Source organism: Oncorhynchus clarkii, chromosome 29, assembly GCF_045791955.1.
Source record: "Oncorhynchus clarkii lewisi isolate Uvic-CL-2024 chromosome 29, UVic_Ocla_1.0, whole genome shotgun sequence".
NCBI lineage: Eukaryota > Metazoa > Chordata > Actinopteri > Salmoniformes > Salmonidae > Oncorhynchus > Oncorhynchus clarkii.
Window position 1 is genome coordinate 10,093,246 of NC_092175.1, and position 22,473 is coordinate 10,115,718.

The 22,473-nt window shown below is 41.5% G+C and overlaps 1 protein-coding gene across 1 annotated transcript in view; it reads right to left on the reverse strand.

Moving 5' to 3' along the window:
- LOC139388312 (fibrinogen C domain-containing protein 1-like) overlaps positions 1-22,473 on the reverse strand; it is a 233,596-nt gene that overhangs the window by 77,575 nt on the left and 133,548 nt on the right. The window contains exon 7 of the mRNA XM_071134913.1: positions 9,940-10,036. Coding sequence (XP_070991014.1) covers positions 9,940-10,036 — 97 coding nt within the window. The remainder of the gene's footprint in view (positions 1-9,939; positions 10,037-22,473) is intronic.

The following is a 22,473-nucleotide window of genomic DNA, read 5'->3' on the forward strand; positions in this document are numbered from 1 at the left end:
ACGCTCCACTGCTTCCTAAATATACTTGCTTACCAAGACGACATTGAATGTTTGTGAGTTAGCCTAGTTACGGTTTTGACCTAAATCAGCTTGAAAACCTATGACAAGACTTGAAAATGGCTTTCTAGCAGCGATCAACTTGACAGAGCATGAAGAATTGTAAAAATAATAATGTGCAAAGCTGTTAAAGACTAACCCAGAAAGACTTACAGCTATAATCGCTGCCAAAGGTGATTCTAACATGTATTGACTCAGGGGGTTGAATACTTATGTAATACAAGATTATTGTTATTGTTATTGTTATTATTGTTTTATTTGACATGTAATTTAACTTTTCTTCCACTTTGACATTACAGAGTATTTTTGTGTAGATATTTGACAAAAAAATACAGTGTAATCAATTTTAATCCCACCTTGTAGCATAACATTTTGAAAAAGTCAATGGGTGTGAATACTTTCTGAAGGCACTGTATACACACACTCCTCCCTCCCTCTTGCATGATGGAGGGGATGGAGGGTTGACATTTACATGCAGAGCCACTGATGCCTTCCCTCAGCCCTTCCCTGCTAATGAGCCACAGAGAGATCACCTATCGTTTTATCTATATTTCCATTAAATACCAGGAGAATAAAACTCCCTCTGCACAGTCGATCCCCTGTCCTCCTCTTCTCCCCTCTCCTCCCTCTCCTCCCTCCTCTCACTATAATTGTTGCATGCCTTCGACCTCTAACCCCATGCTGTCAGAAGCGGAGATGACCTGAGGGCAGATGATGCCAGATGTGATTGAGGCGAAACTTTATTTTTTTTTCTACAGCAGAGCTGCTAATTCTGCTGCCTGGTTCTGTATTCAGACACGCTTTGTGATGACATGGGATGGATGGAGGTGAGAGGGGCTGAGGTCTAGGTGGAGGCCAGGGAGAAAGACGAGGAGATGAGAAAGCTGGATGGGAGTGAGGGAGGTATGGGGGCATAGGTACAATGGGGGGAGCGGCTAGGTTAGGTCCTTTAGGCATTCACAAGTGCCTATAGGTTGAGCCAGTGGATGGGAGAGGTAGGCATCGTGTGGGGTAGGCCCTGCTTGGATCAGGCATTTAGGGGCATTTTCTGATGACACTGGACGTGGAGACTGGACATGGAGGCCAGGGAGTGGTGTGAGGAGTGAAGGGCGACATGGAGAGATGTGAGAAAGGGTGAGACTGTTAGGAAGTTGGATGAAGATAACAGTATGGATGGAGGGGGGAGCATAGAGGAGAGAAGCGAGGAAGGAGAGGAGTGAATCAAAAGGTCTGTGAACGGAGAAGCTCTGGATGATTGCTGATTGTGTGGCTTTCCCTAGCCTGTCCCAGCCATGTAAAGTGAGTGTCTGTGACAAAGAATGACAAAATGATAAAGAGCACAATAGCCTCTCGTCCTCCCAGGATTCAGACTGTTCTTTTATTTGTCTGCTCTCTTTGTAGAGATGTAGCCCTTTACAGATCTCTGCTGCGTGAGCAGAATACAGACACTCCACACACACATTTTTTTATTCTAAATACTACTTGTAACCATAGCGGAACCCTTTTTGGTGCTTATATAGAAAACATTTTGAAGGTTTAATGAAGAACCATCCTCATAAGGATCTAAATGGAACCTGTTTGGTGCTATAGTGTTTGCAGTGTTTGGGCAAAAAACACAACATTGCTCTTTCCATTACATAGACCAGCGTTTCCCCAAACTAGGTCCTTGGGACCCCAAAGGGTGCATTTTGTGTTTTTGCCCAAACACTACACAGATGATTCAAATTATCAAAGCTTGATGATAAGTTTCTTATTTGAAATACCTGCGACACATCCCCTGCCTTCCTTTCGGAAAAGCTGACCATGACTCCATTTTGTTGCTCCCAGCCTATAGACAGAAACTAAAATAGGAAGCTCCCACGCTCAGGTCTGACCAATCTGATTCCACGCTTCAAGATTGCTTTGATCACCAGGACTGGGATATGTTCCGCATTGAATCAAACAACAACATTGACGAATACTCTGATTCGGTGAGCGAGTTTATTAACAAGTAAGCACAGCAACTATTAAAACATTCCCAAACCAGAAACCGTGGATTGATGGCAGTATTCACGCGAAACTGAAAGCGCGAACCACTGCTTTAAATCAGGGCAAGGTGACCGGAAACATGAGCGAATACAAACAGTGTAGCTATTCCCTCCGCAAGGCAATCAAACGAGCTAAGCGTCAGTATAGAGACAAAGTGGAGTCGCAATTCAATGACTCAGACACAAGAGGTATGTGGCAGGGTCTACAGTCAATCACGGATTACAAAAAGAAAACCAGCCCCGTCGCGGACCAGGATGTCTTGCTCCCAGACAGACTAAACAACTTCTTTGCTCGCTTTGAGGACAATACAGTGCCACTGACACGGCCCGCTACCAAAATCTGCGGACTCTCCTTCACTGCAGCCGACGTGAGTAAAACATTTAAACGTGTTAAGCTTCGCAAGGCTGCAGGACCAGACGGCATTCTCAGCCGCGTCCTCAGAGCATGCGCAGACCAGCTGGCTGGTGTGTTTACGGACATATTCAATCAATCCTTATCCCAGTCTGCTGTCCCCTCATGCTTCAAGAGGGCCACCATTGTTAAAGCTAAAGTAACCATTAGAAAGCTAAAGTAACTGAGCTAAACGACTACCGCCCCGTAGCACTCACTTCCGCCATCATGAAGTGCTTTGAGAGACTAGTCAAGGACCATATGACCTCCACCCAACCTGACACCCTAGACCCACTCCAATTTGCTTACCGCCCCAATAGGTCCACAGACGATGCAACCGCACTGCACACTGCCCTAACCCATCTGGACAAGAGGAAAACCTATGTGAGAATGCTGTTCATCGACTACAGCTCAGCATTTAACACCATAGTAAACTCCAAACTCGTCATCAAGCTCGAGACCCTGGGACTCGACCTCGCCCTGTGCAACTGGGTACTGGACTTCCTGACGTGCCGCTCCCAGGTGGGGAGGGTAGTTAAAAACATCTCCACCCTGCTGATCCTCAACACTGGGGCTCCACAAGGGTGTGTTTTGAGCGCTCTCCTGTACTCCCTGTTCACCCACGACTGCGTGGCCATGCACGCCTCGAACTCAATCATAAAGTTTGCAGATGACACTACAGTGGTAGGCTTGATTACCAACAACGACAAGATGGCCTACAGGGAGGAGGTGAGGGCCCTCGGATTGTGGTGTCAGGAAAATAACCTCACACGCAAAGTCAACAAAACAAAGGAGATGATCGTGGACTTCAGGAAACAGCAGAGGGAGCACCCCACTATCCACAACGACAGGACAGTAGTGGAGAGGGTAGTAAGTTTTAAGTTCCTCGGAGTACACATCACGGACAAACTGAATTGGTCCACCCACACAGACAGCGTGGTGAAGAAGGCGCAGCAGCGCCTCTTCAACCTCAGGAGGCTGAAGAAATTAGGCTTGTCACCTAAAGCACTCACAAACTTTTACAGATGCACAATCGAGAGCATCCTGTCGGGCTGTATCACCGCCTGGTACGGCATCTGCTCCGCCCACAACCATAAGGCTATCCAGAGGGTAGTGAGGTCTGCACAACGCATCAGCGGGGGCAAACAACCTGCCCTCCAGGACACCTACACCACCCGATGTCACAGGAAGGCCATAAAGATCATCAAGGACAACAACCACCCGAGCCATTGCCTGTTCACCCCGCTATCATCCAGAAGACGAGGTCAGTACAGGTGCATCGAAGCAGGGACCGAGAGACTGAAAAACAGCTTCTATCTCAAGGCCATCAGACTGTTAAACAGCCACCACTAACATTGAGTGGCTGCTGCCAACATACTGACTCAACTCCAGCCACTTTAATAATGTAAAAAATAATGAAAAAATGTATCCCTAGCCACTTTAAACAATGCCACTTTCATATGTTTACATACCCTACATCTCATATGTATATACTGTACACAATACCATCTACTGCCTCTTGCCTATGCCGTTCTGTACCATCACTCATTCATATATTTTTATGTACATATTCTTCACACACTTGTGTGTATAATGTAGTTGTTGTGAAATTGTAAGGTTAGATTACTCGTTGGTTATTACTGCATTGTCGGAACTAGAAGCACAATCATGTTGCTACACTCACATTAACATCTGCTAACCATGTGTATGTGACAAATACAATTTGATTTGATTTGATTTAGTGCTAGGGCAAAAACCAAAATGTGCACCCCCAGAGGTCCTGATGAACGAATTTGGGAAAACCTCACATAGACTGACCAGGTGAAAGCTATTTTCCCTTATTGATGTCACCTGTTGAATCCACTTCAATCAGTGTAGATGAAGGGGAGGAGACTGGTTAAAATAAGGATTTTTAAGCCTTGAGACAATTGAGACATGGATTGCGGTCCAAACACTTAAAAGACACATCACCCTCAGCCCTCAGATTAAGTGGACACTGCTGATGACGTATCATGACGTCTGAAGAGTATACACCCTTGGTCGGAAATCCGTCACTCCTTAATCCCGCGACGATTGTGTTTTCAGCCACTGGTAGCTTGTGGGTGCTTTATATGCGCTACAGTCTATTACGAGTGCATGTCTACTTATACTAAATATATAATTATTAATATACACCTACTGTATGATCGCTAGCAAATGTATTAGCTAACTAACGTTTGCCTGCTTAGCTGGAACTTCTGTAAAAGGGAAATGTTTAATTTCTACCAATTCCAAAAGATATCCAAACAAAACATATTTACTTTGTATGAGACGTGTTTTTGCCGTCATGTGCATTAGTAGCACCATTTCTAACTTATTTGCATTCGTTTTTACTTAAACTTGTATGCTGACTTCTCCATTGATGTTTTTTAAAAGTTTTCCCTGACTTTTCTTAGTGGATGTAATTTGTTACAAATTGAATTATGGGGCGTTTCAGGCCCCGGAGTGAACATAATTGTACACTCGCTATCACGCCCTGACCTTAGAGATCCTTTATTCTCTATTTTGGGTTAGGTCGGGGTGTGACTAGGGTGGGCATTCTAGTTTTGTTATTTCTATGTTGGCCTGGTATGGTTCCCAATCAGAGGCAGCTCTCTATCGTTGTCTCTGATTGGGGATCATATTTAGGCAGCCTTTTCCCACCTGTTGTCTGTTGGGATCTTGTCACGTATCATTTTGCTCTTTATTGTTTTTGTGAGTTTCATTTAATAAACATGAGGAACTCTACGTACGCTGCGCCTTGGTACGATTCTTACAACAACATTTGTGACACTCGCAAAGCCGACTAAAAATAAGGGCTGAGGGGCTTACATTGCAAACTTCCCTTGCTTGGCTAATCATTTGGACCGCCCTCAAAGATGGCGAGGGGGATTCCCCCAAGGGCATAAGTGTATGAGGGTGTGTCTTTTAAGTGTTTGGACCGCAACATGGATTGTGTATGTCTGTCATTCAGAGGGTGAATGGGCAAAATAAAATATTGAAGTGCCTTTGAACGAGGTATGTCAGTAGGTGCCAGGCACGATGCTTTGAGTGTGTCAAGAACTGCAACCGCTGCAGGATTTCTCACACTCAACAGTTTCCTATGTGCATCAAGAATGGTCCACTACCAATCGGCCAGCATTCCCGTGGAACGCTTTCGACACTTTATAGAGTCCATGCCCCAACAAATTGAGGCTGCTCTAAGGGCAAAAGGTGGTGCAACTCAATATTGGGAAGGTGTTTTGTACACTGTGTATAATGGTTGGATGTAAAATTTACACACTTCTTCATGAGGAACTCTACGTACGCTGCGCCTTGGTACGATTCTTACAACAACATTTGTGACACTCGCAAAGCCGACTAAAAATAAGGGCTGAGGGGCTTACATTGCAAACTTCCCTTGCTTGGCTAATCATTTGGACCGCCCTCAAAGATGGCGAGGGGGATTCCCCCAAGGGCATAAGTGTATGAGGGTGTGTCTTTTAAGTGTTTGGACCGCAACATGGATTGTGTATGTCTGTCATTCAGAGGGTGAATGGGCAAAATAAAATATTGAAGTGCCTTTGAACGAGGTATGTCAGTAGGTGCCAGGCACGATGCTTTGAGTGTGTCAAGAACTGCAACCGCTGCAGGATTTCTCACACTCAACAGTTTCCTATGTGCATCAAGAATGGTCCACTACCAATCGGCCAGCATTCCCGTGGAACGCTTTCGACACTTTATAGAGTCCATGCCCCAACAAATTGAGGCTGCTCTGAGGGCAAAAGGTGGTGCAACTCAATATTGGGAAGGTGTTTTGTACACTGTGTATAATGGTTGGATGTAAAATTTACACACTTCTATTTATATACAATAGTGTTTTATTCCTATGCAGGTGTTCAGTGTACAATGTGTGTAGTTGTGCTGTGGAGTCCCTGTTGTGTTGGAAGATTGTTACACCTTTGCTGGGAGACTGGTACTATGGGCTGGGGAGTTAATTTACTGAGTTTCTGGTGGTGTTTTTTTTATTGATCTGAGAGGTGTAGGTGAAATCCCCCCCCCACACACACACACACAGAGAGAAGGGGGTACATTGAGAGAGAGAAACTAGAATGAAGACAGGTGGTCTTCACTTATGGATGAGTCATAGACGGCATAATATATTCCAATTTTGAGTTAAGTGAGAAAAGGGGTAAAAAAGCTAAACTCAGGTTACAGCCTTATTCTAAAATGTATTAAATCGTTGTTTTCCCTCATCAATCGACACGTCTATTTAATGAACTACAACTGGCATCTTTCAAAAAAGTGTCATTGCCAACCTCCCTAAACCAATTGTAGACCTCTACCACAGCCCTCCTACATCGGACAGAGGCAGAGAGAAGGACAGAACCAGCAGGAGAGGATGAGGGCCGTGCCTGCTGGCTATAAAAGGATGTATCAAGTGTTTTCTCGACCCTGCTGTGTCCAGAGTGCTCTCTCTATATAGCTCTCCCTCTCTCCCTCTCTTCCCCCTGCCCGTGGTTTTTGGAGAACTCGACAATCTCAGGGTTCTGACACAGACAGGACTGTCATCCCAAAACGCTAGTCTTTGAGTTTTGGGCACCTCCCAACACACACACACAGACACACATACACACATACACACATAAATGCATTCCCGCGCACACACCTCTTCTCACCTCTCCTGCAATCACATGTACGTACACCGCTAAAGGGGTTCAACATCTCAATTATGGCACGACATAAGCGCTAAACTCTGCGCCTTGGTTATATTTTTTTAGTTGCGTCGAGGGATGGCCAGGGAGAGGGAGAAAGGAAAGAGATTGGGGCAAAAAAACATAGCTTTTCCTCCTTTGTTCCCTCGGCGGTCGTTAGTTTGTCTTTAACGAGCTGCTGCAAAAGATGGGATGACCTTTTCTACATCAGACAGAGGTGGAGATATCACATTACAGCTAAACACACTGCAGATACAAACCCATAGAGTCACCTACCTACACAGGCAGAGCATATCTGAGAAGAACTGTCTGACAACTACATGGACAGTCTACAGTACACACTACTACTTCTACAGATACATGGGCAGAACACACCACATTACTGCAGATACACAGTGCCTTTAGAAGGTATTCAGATCCCTTGACTTTTTTCTATTCTATTTCTATTAAATCGTTTTTTTCCTCATCAATCTACACACAATACCCGTTTTTAGAAGAAAAATATGTAATTTATTACAAATAAACTGAAATATTACATTTATATAAGTATTCAGACCCTTTACTCAGTACTTCCATTTAAAAATGATGGAGGCCAATGTGTTCTTGGGGACCTTTAAGGCTGCAGAAATGTTTTGGTACCATTCCCCAGATCTGCTCCTTGACACAATCCTGTCTTGGAGCTCTATGGACAATTCCTTCGACCTCATGGCTTGGTTTTTGCTCTGACATGGTGTTGAATTGATTTTACCACAGGTGGACTCCAATCAAGTTGTAAAAACATCTCAAGGATGATCAATGGAAACACGGTACACTTCAGCAAAATTTTGAGTCTCATATCGAAGGACCTGAATTCTTACAGTTGAAGTTGGAAGTTTAGATACACCTTAGCCAAATACATTTAAACTCAGTTTTTCACATTTCCTGACATTTAATAGGCCTCCACGTTCGCACACGCTTCTTTAGTTTGACCCACACATTTTCTATGAGATTGACGTCAGGGCTTTCTGATGGCCACTCCAATACCTTGACTTTGTTGTCCTGAAGCCATTTGCCACAACTTTGGAAGTATGCTTGAGGTCATTGTCAATTTGGAAGACCCACTTGCGACCAAGCTTTAATGATGTCTTGAGATGTTGCTTCAATGTATCTACACAATTTTCCTTTCTTCATGATGCCATCTATTTTGTGAAATGCACCAGTCCCTCCTGCAGCAAAGCACCCCCACAACATGATGCTGCCATCCCTGTGCTTAACAGTTAGGATGGTGTCCTTCGGCTTGCAAGCCTCCCCCTTTTTCCTCCAAACAGTCATAGTCATTATGGCCAAACAGTTCCATTTTTGATTCATCAGACAAGAGGACATTTCTCCAAAAAGTACAATCTTTGTCCCCATGTGCAGATGCAAACAGCAGTGGCTACTTCCTTACTTAGCGGCCTTTCAGGTTATGTAGAGATAGGACTCGTTTTACTGTGGATATAGATCATTTTGTACCTGTTTCCTCCAGCATCTTCACAAGGTCCTTTGCTGTTGTTCTGGCATTGATTTGCACTTTTCGCACCAAAGTACATTCATCTCTAGGAGACAGAATGCATCTCCTTCCTGAGCGGTATGACAGCTGCATGGTCCCATGGTGTTAATACTTGCATACTATTTTTTGTACAGATGAACGTGGTACCTTCAGACGTTTGAAAATTGCTCCCAAGGATGGCCCAGACTTGTGGATGTCTACAATTTCTTTTCTGAGGTCTTGGCGGATTTATTTAGCTTTTCCCATAATGTCAAGCAAAGAGGCACTGAGTTTGAAGGTAGGCCTTGAATTAAATTCACAGGTACACCTCCAATTGACTCAAATTATGTAAATTAGCCTATCAGAAGCTTCTAAAGCCATGACATAATTTTCTGGAATTTTCCAAGCTGTTTAAAGGCACAGTGCGGTATTGTGTTTAGATATCTGAGGAAATTGTATTATTTAATAAATTTTATAATAAGGCTGTAACGTCACAAAATGTGGAAAAGTCAAGGCTTCTGAATACTTTCCGAAGGCACTGTAAGATCACACTAAGATCATCTACTGGCAGCACAGTATGGCTGCAGGACAGGACACACTGTAGCAGATACAGTACATAGTTACACAGGCAGGCAGTACTGCAGTACTGAAGATACAGGACAACAGCAAAGCAGGCTACGTCTACGGAACACACTTCTGAAGCTACAAAGAACAGTACACACTATTTAGTCTGTAAGCATACAGCTTGGACTCCAGGAACATGCAGGCACACTAAGAACAGGCTTTATGAACAAAGCACAGGAAAAGAGAGTGAGAACAGGGCTGGGAGACAAATGGCAAGAAAAGAAGAGAGAGAGAGAGTGAGGGAAGGAAGGGAAGGGAAGGGAAGGAAGAAAGTGGATGGCGCAGGAAGCAGCAGCAGCAGCTTGTAAATCCCTTCCTAGCCTGTACACTACTTTATATTTAACGGGCTAAGAAGACAACTACACCCTCTGAATGAGGAGTAGGAAGAGTACTCTGTGGTGCTCTGACAGTCTCCTGTTGTATCTGTGGTTAAATGTGTTTAGATGAATAATCGTGACTTTGCCTCATACCACATTTACTACCCACATTTACCCTCATGGTCCTGAGTATTTTATCAGCACTCAAATCATGATCCTACTCAGCTATGGTCCTGGAACCAAGAATTGGGTCAAGGTGCTTCTTGATCGTGAACTTACAAAAGGGACACACACACACACTTACCGAGCCAGTGTTCTCCAGTGATTTTTCCAAATCCCTCGCGGTAGGAGTCCCATCCTCTAAAGAAGTTGACTGAGCCATCTTCCCTTCGCTGGATCACCTGGAATACACAGACAAAGAGCAGGTGTAAAATAGTAAATATTGGCTACTTCTCAGAAAGTTTTGAACTGTCAAGAGGAGTAAAACAAGGTTGTCCACTATCGGCATACTTATTTATTATTGCTTTCAAAATGTTAGCTGTTAAAATCAGATTCAACAATAATTTCAAGGGATTAGAAAATTAGGTGATATTGTACGCTGATGATTCATGTTTTCTTTTAAATCCACAACTAGGATACCTCCACAGCCTCATAGAGGATCTAGATAATTGTTCTATACTCTGGATTCTAAACACTGGATTACGTATTGGATAATTACAAAATACTACTTTTACTTTACAATGTAGTTTACCAATAAAATGGTCTGATGGTGATGTACATATACTCGGTATGCATATTCCAAAATAAATAAATGATCTCACTCCAATAAATTTTTATAGAAATTTTGAAAAAATAGATAAGATCTTGCTACCATGGAAAGGTAAATATCTTTGTATTTGTGGAAAAATCACCCTGATTAACTCTTTAGTCATATCCCAGAGTACCTATTTGCTTATGGTCTTGCCTACACCTAGCAAACAGTTTTTTAAATTATGTGAGAAAAAATGATTCCATTTTATTTGGCACGGCAAGCCATACAAAATAAAATGGGCCCATTTATATAATGAACATGAATTCGGAGGACTGAAATGTTTAAATATTAAAGCATTAGACCTCTCACTAAAGGCTTCAGTCATACAAAAGTTATACTTAAATCCGAAAAGGTTCCCTAGCAAATTAGTAAGAATATCTAAAACCTATGTTCAAGAAAGGCCTTTTTCCCTTCATTGAATGTAATCCACCAGAAAAGACAGAACAAATAATACAACAACTATTGTGGTTCAATTCAAATATACTAATTGATTAAAAAATATTAATTTTTTTAATAAAAAAAAAAAAGGTAAAATCTTTATAGATTATATCATAAATATGACTGGTGGAGTTGTCATACATGCAGCTAACTAAAACATATGGAAACATCTGCTCTACCCACAATTACAACCTACTAATTGTGGCATTACCGCGAAAGTGGAAGGGGGAAAAAGTAAGGAACTTGTCTGTCGGCCCTGCACTTGGGCTCCCGGGTGGCGCAGAATTTTAAGCCACTGCATATCAGTGCAAGAGGCGTTACTACAGTCCCTGGCTCAAATTCAGGCTGTATCACATCTGGCTGAGATTGGGAGTCCCATAGGGCAGGTCACAATTGTCCAAGCATCATCCAGTTTTGGCTGGGGTAGGCTGTCATTGTAATTAAGAATCTGTTTTTAACTGACTTGCCTAGTTAAATAAAGGTAATATATATATTATATATATATATATATATATTCTAATTTAAACACCACGATTGGTTAAAGAAAATTGTGATAAAAAAATAGTATACCACTTTTATTTAAGGACCCCAAAAAATTGACAGCCGTGCCATATAGACTGCAAAATAGTTGGGAAGAGATTTTTGACGTACCTATTCCATGACACATGGTTTATGAACTGATAAGCAAAACGACGCCGGGTTCGAAACGTAGCATTTTTCAATTTAAATTACTATTCAGAATTCTTGCAACCAACAGAATGTTATTTATATGGGGGATACAACATTCCCAGCTCCACTTTGCTGCGAAGAGGGAGAATCATTAGATAATTTGTTTTGGTACTGTCCATCTGTGTTTTGGTATCTGGAGCTAACCCTGCAGATATAATTACTGGGCGATCTGTCATAGTCAATTGGTCAATAATATAATAACACTTTTAGCAAAAAACATGTTTTTTAAATTTACAATCTGTGGAAATGAGATTGGAAAGGTTCAGATCTTTTGTGAAACATCAATATGGATGGTGTTAAGAGATAGATGGGAAGGGGTTGAATGGAGCTGAAGGTAGGGACTAATAACAACTAATAACAAGAAGATTACTAATGTTTTTTGAAAGAGTACAGTGTGAAAGATATGGCAAATGGAAATCAAATTTATGGGAGAGGTTGAAGGTAGAGGAAGGACAAGAATTAAAAACAGATCAAATACAACTATTGTAAAATAGTGTGTATATATGTATTTATATGTATTTATGTATGTATGCACTGTACAGTTTAGGTCGGAAGTTTACATACACTTAGGTCGGCGTCGTTTAAACTTGTTTTCAACCACACCACAAATTTCTTGTTAACAAACTATAAGTCTTGCTCATCCTTGGGAGCAATTTGCAAATGCCTGAAGGTACCACGTTCATCTGTACAAACAATAGAACGCAAGTATAAACCCCATGGGAACACGCAGCCGTCATACCGCTCAGGACGGTGACGCATTCTGTCTCCTAGAGATGAACGTACTTTGGTGTGAATAGTGCAAATCAATCCCAGAACAACAGCAAAGGACCTTGTGAAGATGCTGGAGGAAACAGGTACAAAAGTATCTACATCCACAGTAAAACAAAAGTCCTATATCGGCACATGGGGACAAAGTTCGTACTTTTTGGAGAAATGTCCTCTGGTCTGATGAAACAAAAATAGAAATGTTTCGCCATAATGACCATCGTTATGTTAGAGGAAAAAGGGGGAGGCTTGCAAGCCCGAAGAACACTATAACAACCATGAAGCACGGGGATGGCAGCATCATGTTGTGGGAGTGCTTTGCTGCAGGAGGGAGTGGTGCACTTCACAAAATAGATGGCATCATGAGGAAAGGAAAATTATGTGGATATATTGAAGCAACATCTCAAGACATCAGTCAGGAAGTTAACCTCTCTGGGATATGTGGGAAGCTAGCATCCCACCTGGCCAAAAGCCAGGGAAAATACAGAGCGCCAAATTCAAATAAATTACTATAAAAATCTAACTTTCATGAAATCACACATGCAAGATAGCAAATTAAAGCTACACTTGTTGTGAATCCAGCCAACATGTCAGATTTCAAAAAGGCTTTTCGGCGAAAGCAAACGATGCTATTATCTGAGGATATCACCTCCGTAAACAAAGATTGAGAAGCATATTTCAACCCTGCAGGCGCAATAAAAATATAATTAATGGCTTACCTTTGACGAGCTTCTTTTGTTGGCACTCCAATATGTCCCATAAACATCACAAATGGTCCTTTTGTTCGATTAATTCCGTCGATATATATCCAAAATGTCCACTTGTTTGGCACGTTTGATCCAGAAAAACACCGGTTCCAACTTGCGCAACGTGACTACAAAATATCTCAAAAGTTATCTGTAAACTTTGCCAAAACATTTCAAAGTACTTTTGTATTACAACTTTAGGTATTTTTTTACGTAAGTAATCGATAAAATTGTAGACGGGATGATCTGTGTTCAATACGGAAGGAAAACAAACTGTAGGTAGCTTTCTGGTCACGCGCCTCTATCTAACAGTACACTTCAAGTTACCCTCGTTCAAGATGGCCGTACTTCTTCATTACACAAAGGAAAAACCTCTACCAATTTCTAAAGACTGTTGACATTCAGTGGAAGTGATAGGAACTGCAAGAAGGTCCCTTAGAAATCTGGATTTCCAATGAAATCCCATTGAAAAGAGAGTGACCTAAAAAAAAGAATCTGAATGGGTTGTCCTCGGGGTTTCGGCTGCTAAATAAGTTATGTTATACTCACAGACATGATTCAAACTGTTTTAGAAACTTCAGAATGGTTTCTATACAAATCTACTAATTTGGATATCTTATCTTCTGGGGATGAGTGGCAGGCAGTTTAATTTGGTTATGCATTTCATCCGGACGTGAAAATAGTGCCCCCTGTCACCAAGAAGTTAAAGCATTGTCGCAATTCACCCAACTTATTTTGGGAAGCTTGTGGAAGGTTACCTAAAACGTATGACCCAAGTTAAACAATTTAAAGGCAATGCTACCAAATACTAATCGAGTGTATGTAAACTTCGGACACACTGGAAATGTGATTAAAGAAATAAAAACTGAATCATTCTCTCTACTATTAAATTGACATTTCACATTCTTAAAATAAAGTGGCGATCCTAACTGACCTAAGACAGGGAATTTTTACTGGGATTAAATGTCAGCAATTGTGAAGAATTGAGTTTAAATGTATTTGGCTAAGGTGTAGGTAAACTTCCGACTTCAACTGTTTGTATGTGTATATGTATGTATTTATATGTCTATATCTGTATGTGTATGTATTTATATGTGTGTAAATATACAAACTCATCAAAAAAACAAACGTCCCTTTTTCAGGACCCTGTCTTTCAAAGATAATTCATAAAAATCCAAATAACTTCACAGATCTTCATTTTTTATTGTTTAACCGTTTTGGGATAGGGGTCAGCATTTTCACTTTTGGATGAATAGCATGCCCAGAGTATACTGCCTCCTACTCTGTCCCAGACGCTAATATATGCATATTATTATTAGTATTGGAAGGAAAACACTCTGAACTTTCTAAAACTGTTTAAATGATGTCTGTGAGGATAACAGAACTCATATGGCATGTGAAAATCTGAGAAAAATCCAACCAGGAAGTGGGACATCTGAGGTTTGTAGTTTTTCAAAGCTTGGTCGACCGAATACACATTGAGATATGGATGAGGTAGCACTTCCTAGGGCTTCCACTAGATGTCAACCGGCTTTAGAAACTGTTTTGAGGATTCTACTATAAAGGAGGGGCTCATGAGACCTCTTTGAGTCAGTGGTCTAGCAGAGAGCCTCGGTCTCATGACGCTCGTTTCCGACTGAGTTACCTCTCGTTTCAATGCTTTTCTGAAGACAAAATAATTCTCCGGTTGGAACATTATTGATGTTTTTTGTTAATAAAAACATCCTAACAATTGATTCCATACATCGTTTGACATGTTTCTAAAGGACTGTAACGGAACTTTTCGAGTTTTTGTCTGGACGAAATGTTCGCGCCTCATGAAGATGGATTACTGGGCTGAACACACTAACAAGTGGCAATTAGGACATAAATGATGGAACGTTATGGAACAAATCAGTCATTTATTGTCGACCTGTGATTCCTTTGTTGATTCCAAAATGGTGGATATTCCTCTGGCTTTTTTGGGCTCTGAGCGCGGTTCTCAGATTATGCTTTTTCCATAAAGTTTTTTTTAAAGTCTGACACAGCGATTGCATTAAAGAGAAGTCTATCTTTAATTCTGTGAATAACACTGGTATCATTTGTCAATGTTTATGCCTGCAAAATCACCGGATGTTTGGAATCAAAACATTACTGCACGTAAGGCGCCAATGTAAACTGAGATTCTTGGATATAAATATGCACATTATCGAACAAAACATACATGTATTGTGTAACATGATGTCCTATGAGTGTCATCTGATGAAGAACATCAAAGGTTAGTGATTAATTTTATCTATATTTCTGCTTTTTGTGAATCCTATCTTTTGCTGGAAAAATGGCTGTCTGTTTTTGTGACTTGGCTCTGACCTAACATAATCATATGTTGTCCTTTAGCTCTAAAGCATTTTTTAAATCAGACACGGTGGGTAGATTAACAAGATGTGTATCTTTTATTTTCTATTGGACCTGTTAATGTGTGAAAGTTACATATTTCTAAAAAATATTTTGGAATTTCTAGGGTGGCATTTTCAGCTGAATGTTGTTGAGGGATTCCTAAAGGTTAAACACGGTTTCCCATGCTTGTTTAATGAACCATAAATAATTAATGAACATGCACCTGTGGAACGGTCGTTAACACACAATTAAGGTCACATTTATGAAAACTTAGGACACCAGAGGCTTTTGTACTGACTCTGAAAAACACCAAAAGAAAGATGCCCAGGGTCCCTGCTCATCAGCATGATGAGGCATAGGCATGCTAGAAGGAGGCATGAGGACTGCAGATGTGGCCAGGGCAATAAATTGCCATGTCCGTACTGTGAGCCGCCTAAGACAGCGCTACAGGGAGACAGGACGGACAGCTGACTGTCCTCGCACTGGCAGACCACGTGTAACAACACCTGCACAGGATCGGTACATCCGAACATCACACCTGAGGGACCGGAACAGGATGAAAACAACAACTGCCCGAGTTACATCAGGAATGCACAATCCCTCCATTGGTGCTCAGACTGTCCACAATAGGCTGAGATAGGCTGGACTGAGGGCTTGAGAGAGGCTGGACTGAGAGGCTGGACTGAGGGCTTGTAGTCCTCACCAGACATCACTGACAACAATGTCTCCTGTGGGCACAAACCCACCGTCGCTGGACAAGACAGGACTGGCAAACAAGTGCTCTTTACTCACGTGTCGCGGTTTTGTCTCACTAGGGGTGATGGTCGGAATCGCGTTTATCGTCAATGAAATGAGAGGTACACCGAGGCCTGTACTCTGGAGCGGGATCGATTTGGAGGTGGAGGGTCCGTTGAGGTCTGGGGCAGTGTCACAGCATCATCGGACTGAGCTTGTTGTCATTGCAGGCAATCTCAAAGCTGTGCGTTACAGGGAAGACATCCTCCTCCCTCATGTGGTACCCTTCCTGCAGGCTCATCCTGACATGACCCTCCAGCATGACAATGCCATCAGCCATACTGCTTGTTTTGTGCGTGATTTCCTGCATGACAGAAATGTCAGTGTTCTGCCATGGACAGTGTTCTGCCATGTTGGATCGGAGGGTGAGGGCTATGGCCATTCCCCCCAGAAATGTCTGGGAACTTGCAGGAGCCTTGGTGGAAGAGTGAGGTAACATCTCACAGCAAGAACTGGCAAATCTAGTGCTGTCCATGAGGAGGAGATGCACTGCAGTACTTAATGCAGCTGGTGGCCACACCAGATACTGACTTACTTTTGAATTTGACCCTCCCTTTGTTCAGGGACACATTATTTAATTTATGTTAGTCACATGTCTGTGGAACTTGTTCAGTTGATGTCAAAGTCGTTGAATCTTGTTATGTTCATACATATATTTACACATGTTAAGTTTGCTGAAAATAAACGCAGTTGACAGTGAGATGCCTTTTTTTTGTTGCTGAGTATATATATTTGCAAAAAATATATATGGGTGATTGAAAGTGATGCAGACAACTACATTGGTGGAAGCTACAATCTATCTGCAATATTAAAGCTGATCTACCCTCTAAATGAAATTACAAAGTATACAAAATATAAACAAGCGGGGGTTAGAGGTCATGGATACAGAACACCAGACACAGGTCATACAGGTGTTAGCCCATATGAAAAAAATACTATAGTGTATACTATTGTAGGAATACTATAGTATTCACTTTAGTGTTTTTGCGGACTTTACTGTAGTATACTGTCGTATTTACAGTTTTCTATAGTATACATACTGCAGTAAAAAAATACTAGTATATACTATATTAATTGTTGTTGTGTTTTTGCAGATTATAGTACGTACTATTGTGTTTTTGCAGACTGTAGTGTGTTGTACTGTAATATTGACAGTAGTGTGTTTGTTCTCATTTAGCTAGTTTTTTATTAACTGTAGGGAACACAATATATAGTCTATACTCTGCATGTAGGTTATTTTACGGGTTGCACAAATTGGGACATGGGGGAGGAGAATGGGCAGGGTATATGCAAATTGCATGCTGTATTATTTATTATAGTAAATGCGGACTGTGTTTTTGCAGGCATTTCTGTAGTATTTACTAAAGTGTTTTTTGTGTGGATAATACTGTACTACTTACTGTACTGCAGTATACTACACAATTATATACTAAGTACTACACATGGTGGGAGGGATACTAAAGTGTGTCGTGTAGTCTCCTACAGTATACTATAGTTTACTACAGGATTCTAAGGTAAGTACTGTGAAAATCTACAGTAAACTGTAGTATTTTTTAAGTGGGGGAGTTTAAAGGTCGGAAAGTGGGTCTGAGGTCAGCAGTGAGACACTTCCTGACTAATGTATCTTTCCAATAGTAAGATGAGTCACAGTGATAAGTGCACCAATCTTGTAGATCTAAGGACACCATTAAAACGTTATCTTCTCTCCGTCATAAATGCTTCTGCCCTCACCAATATCTAATGCACACGCTCTTCCCTTCTGAAAAGGCCATTGGTCGGAAGCTAATAAAGGGAATCCATCAAATCTTGATTGACTTTGTCATAATAAAATAATCAGAACTCTAGCACTAGGTGAAAATGACATTATCCTTCAGCCACTGTAGCACTATGAATGAAATGAAATTAATTATATCAAGCTAAGTGATGTGTGAATAAATAGAGTGAAGCTTTGCATAAAAGAGACCTTTCAGGATGGAAAACAAAACAAATATACAGAATATTTTTGATTACATGGCTCAGACTGGAGATGAAAGACTTAATAGAAAATAACTCACTGTAACATTCTGGAAGGCACTGTGTGCGTGTGCGTGTGTGTGCGTGTGCGTGTGCGTGTGCGTGTGTGTGTGTGTGTGTGTGTGTGTGCGCGCGTGTGTGTGTGTGTGTGTGTGTGTGTGTGTGTGTGTGTGTGTGTGTGTGTGTGTGTGTGTGTGTGTGCGCGTGTGTGTGTGCAATTGTATGCCTGTGTGCCTTTGCGTGTGTGTAGGCCTAGATATGTTTGTATATTAAATAAACTCCCCGGGAAAAATGCTGATGATTGGGTCATCACAAGCAGTAGATGAACAGAAATTGGAAATGTGCTAGAGCTGTGAAAAACACATCTGAATGGAGAAACAGTCGGAATGATTACTAGTGAAGGTGCTGTTTGTGTTAAAGTGACACAGGCAATTCTCTGAGTCGGTTTGTGTTCCACACCAATGAACCACCCACACCTCGACAAACACGATGAAAGAAATCTTTGTTTTTATCATAGGCCTACAGTTCAACTGTGAAAAGGTAGAAGTGTTTTATAGGTAGATAGGCAAAAGGCATTTACGGTGCCAAAATGTTGGTTTTATTCAATAAAGTACGGTAGGCCTAGAAGTGGTAGGAATAAATAATATTTATGGCAGAAATAGGCAGATGATAAACAAAAATGTATGTCTTCAAAAAAATTTAAATAAAAATGAACTCAACACAAAACCCAGATTTGGTGGGAATCAGGATACGTTAGACAAATATTATCTACAGGCTACCAACATGGACACTCTCACCCTCAGTGTTAGCCTCGTGCACACAAAACAGAATGTAAACGCTCCCTGGGTAAAACCATTGCTTCAACAAGCAGGGGTGCATATAACTAACTGGTTGAAACCTGGGATGCATGTTTCTCAAGCATGCGCGGGTGTAGTCCTAGGAAAGTCGTCTGCGGGTGAAGTCATAGTTACTTCAAGAGCACGTGGGAAATTAGGGACCAGTTGCCATCACATCAACCAAGAGCAATATGCTGAGGGGGTAGTAACACGGGAGCAGAGCAGATGGGTCTGGCATCAAAAAAAGTTTTTTGTTTTGTAGGCCTACAGCCAGTAGCCTAGCCTTCCTTAATAATTGTGAGGATATGTGATGGCCAGAAAGTTGTCTTGAATGGATTACATTTCTTGATGGTCAGTTGCTTTCTGGTAGTTTTCCATGCTGTTCTTAGTCCATCTATAACACTGCTTCGTCCTGCATTATTTACTGGGCTCTGTCCCATGTGGTTTGTTTCTCCCCTTTATAGATGTAGTCTTGCTATGGTCTGGTGTTAGTAGGGTGACCACGACTGACCGTAACACATCATGGATGAAGTGTTTGAAACACACACTGACTGAGTGCTACCTCTCAGACCCTGCTACATAGGGATATAGTACAGTACATAGCTGTAGAGGGCTGGACTTCACAGTGAGTGTTCTGGGAAAAAAAGATGTGTGATTTAAGAGTTGGTGATGTGTCACTGATTCATTCATATCATTCGTATCTGTGTGTTTGAATTTAGGCTGTGTTTACTATGACCATGCTGGCAATTTAGAAAATGTTCTGTTAAAATCTCTAGTAGTCATTGTCAAGATCGTTTAGTTTCCATAGCAGGCCATTGTGCTCTACTCCTCTCATTCTCCCAGTAGGAGAGGTGGTAAAGGCCTTTGGGTACAGAGAAAATCAAACGCAACAACAAGACATGTAACACAATAGTTCAAAACCCATCTCAGTAAATTCTCTTTTGTGGCATAACTACCTCTCTATCCTTCTGTCCCTCCCTCCCTCTCTAGAATGGAGGAGAATAGTGCAAATTGAGTGAGTGATGATAGGTATTAGAACACGATGGAGAGAGGCTTTTCTTTTCACTTGCTCTCTCACTCTCACTCTCTCTCTCCTCTTCTATCTCTCTCATCTCTCTCCCTCTATATCTCTTCCTCACTCTTTCTCTCTCGCTCTAACGTTCTATCTTTCTCGCTCTTTCTCTCTCCTCTATGCCTCATTCTCCCTCTCTCTCTGAATTCCACGACCATTAGCTCTAGCCCGGAGCCAGCAGGGTAGCAGTGAGGTTTAAAATGCAACAGGGAGACCATGAATCCTTTCCTACAAATCAAACACGAATCCCATCCAGCAAAAAGAAACAAACCACCCTCCATTCATTTCCCCAAAGCAACTCCAACGATGTGGCTGAGTTCTGTCAGACAGACCTTTGCTTTTACACACTTTCGCCTGCTGATAATAACTCATTTCTCTCCATTCCTGTGCACTTTGGCAGTGCCCTTTCGAGAAAGATATCTAACGACTGTTATCTTGTTTCTGAAAGAGCTGAACTCTGCTTCACTGTTTCGCTGGAAGCACCTGAAAGAGGAGTCAGATATGTCTGATAGATACAGATGTGCACTTCAGGGTGTAAGGAAGTGTAAATAGAGAGTATCTAGAAGAATGTGAGCAGTGGCGTGTTCAGGGTGCGGCCACGGCCCACCTCTGAAATCTGATTGGCCACTGTCGTGACTTTACTTTCATTAATCTGATGACTGTTATTTATCGAATCAACGAATCATGTTTAATTGTTACCCGATTAAATTAACCCTCCTGTTGTGTTCGTGTCACGTTAATTAATTATGTGATCCCGGGTCCAAAATGACCGCACCATTATAGCTGATTATAAATCCATAATAATACATATATTATTATTATCACCTAATGTTGTGTTAGATCTTTTTATCAACTTAAGTTCTTGTGAACATTACAAGTTTTGAACTTCTATTTGCTATTTATGGCCTGTAGGCCTCATTGACCTGAGCTCATGCAACTTGTTTTTTTATACCAGAGCTGAAAGAAAGCATCTTCACTGTCAGTTTCCTGGCCTCTCTCCTCCTCACCAGTGTCATGATCAAAGATATGATCAAGAGCCTCACATACAGTATCTCGTTTGGTCATTGTGCTGCCATAGAATGAATTGCCACAAAAAAGCTTTATGTACCACAGCTGCGAGAAAAGTTATCTATATTATTGAAACAATATTGCGATTGTTTGTGAGAATGCCAGCAGGTGTGGTTCCCGTAGGGGATATCTATTTGGGAAAGGTTCCCGTTGGAGTTACCATGGAAGCCAAGACGGGGAGTGAGGTGTGTGTGTGTGTGTGTGTGTGTGTGTGTGTGTGTGTGTGTGTGTGTGTGTGTGTGTGTGTGTGTGTGTGTGTGTGTAAACACACATGCATGTGGGGGTCTGGGAGAGGAAGTGTGTCCTTCTGATGAATGGGCATGTGCCTGAACTCAATTTTATATACTAGTTGTAGTCTCACCCATTTTTGACCGGGAACACCACAGGTGTACAAAAGTTAAATAAAACACCCAAAATGTAATGAAAAGCATCACAATGTAGTTTGTGTGTTCAGATGTCCTGTGTGGACAAAGTCATGGAGCCTACTACATTTTTCTGAGAGAAAACGTATAAATCAGTCCAATTCGACCGGAACACACCAGGAGGGTTAATCATGTAACGATTAACTTCATGGTGACATGGGGCATTATTTTCACGTCCGGATGAAATGCATGCCCAAATTCAACTGCCTGCTACTCTTCCCCAGAAGATAAGAAATGCATATTATTAGTAGATTTGAATAGTAAACACTCTGAAGTTTCTAAAACTGTTTGGATCATGTCTGTGAGTATAACAAAACTTATATAGCAGGCGAAACCCCGTGGACAAACCATTCAGATTAGATTTTTTTGAGGTCACTCTCTTTTCAATGGGTTTTCATTGGGAATCCAAATTGCTAAGGGACCTTCTTGCAGTTCCTACCGCTTCCACTGGATGACACCAGACTTTAGAAATTGGTTGACGTTTTTCCTTTGTGTAATGAAGAAGTACGGCCATCTTGAATGAGGGTAACTTGAAGTGTACTGTTAGATAGATGCGCATGACCAGAAAGCTAGCTACAGTTTGTTTTCCTCCTGTATTGAACACAGATTATCCCGTCTTCAATTTTATCGATTATTTACGTTAAAAAATACCTAAAGTTGTATTACAAAAGTAGTTTGAAATGTTTTGGCAAAGTTTACAGGTAACTTTTGAGATATTTTGTAGTCACGTTGCGCAAGTTGGAACTGGTGTCATTCTGGATCAAACG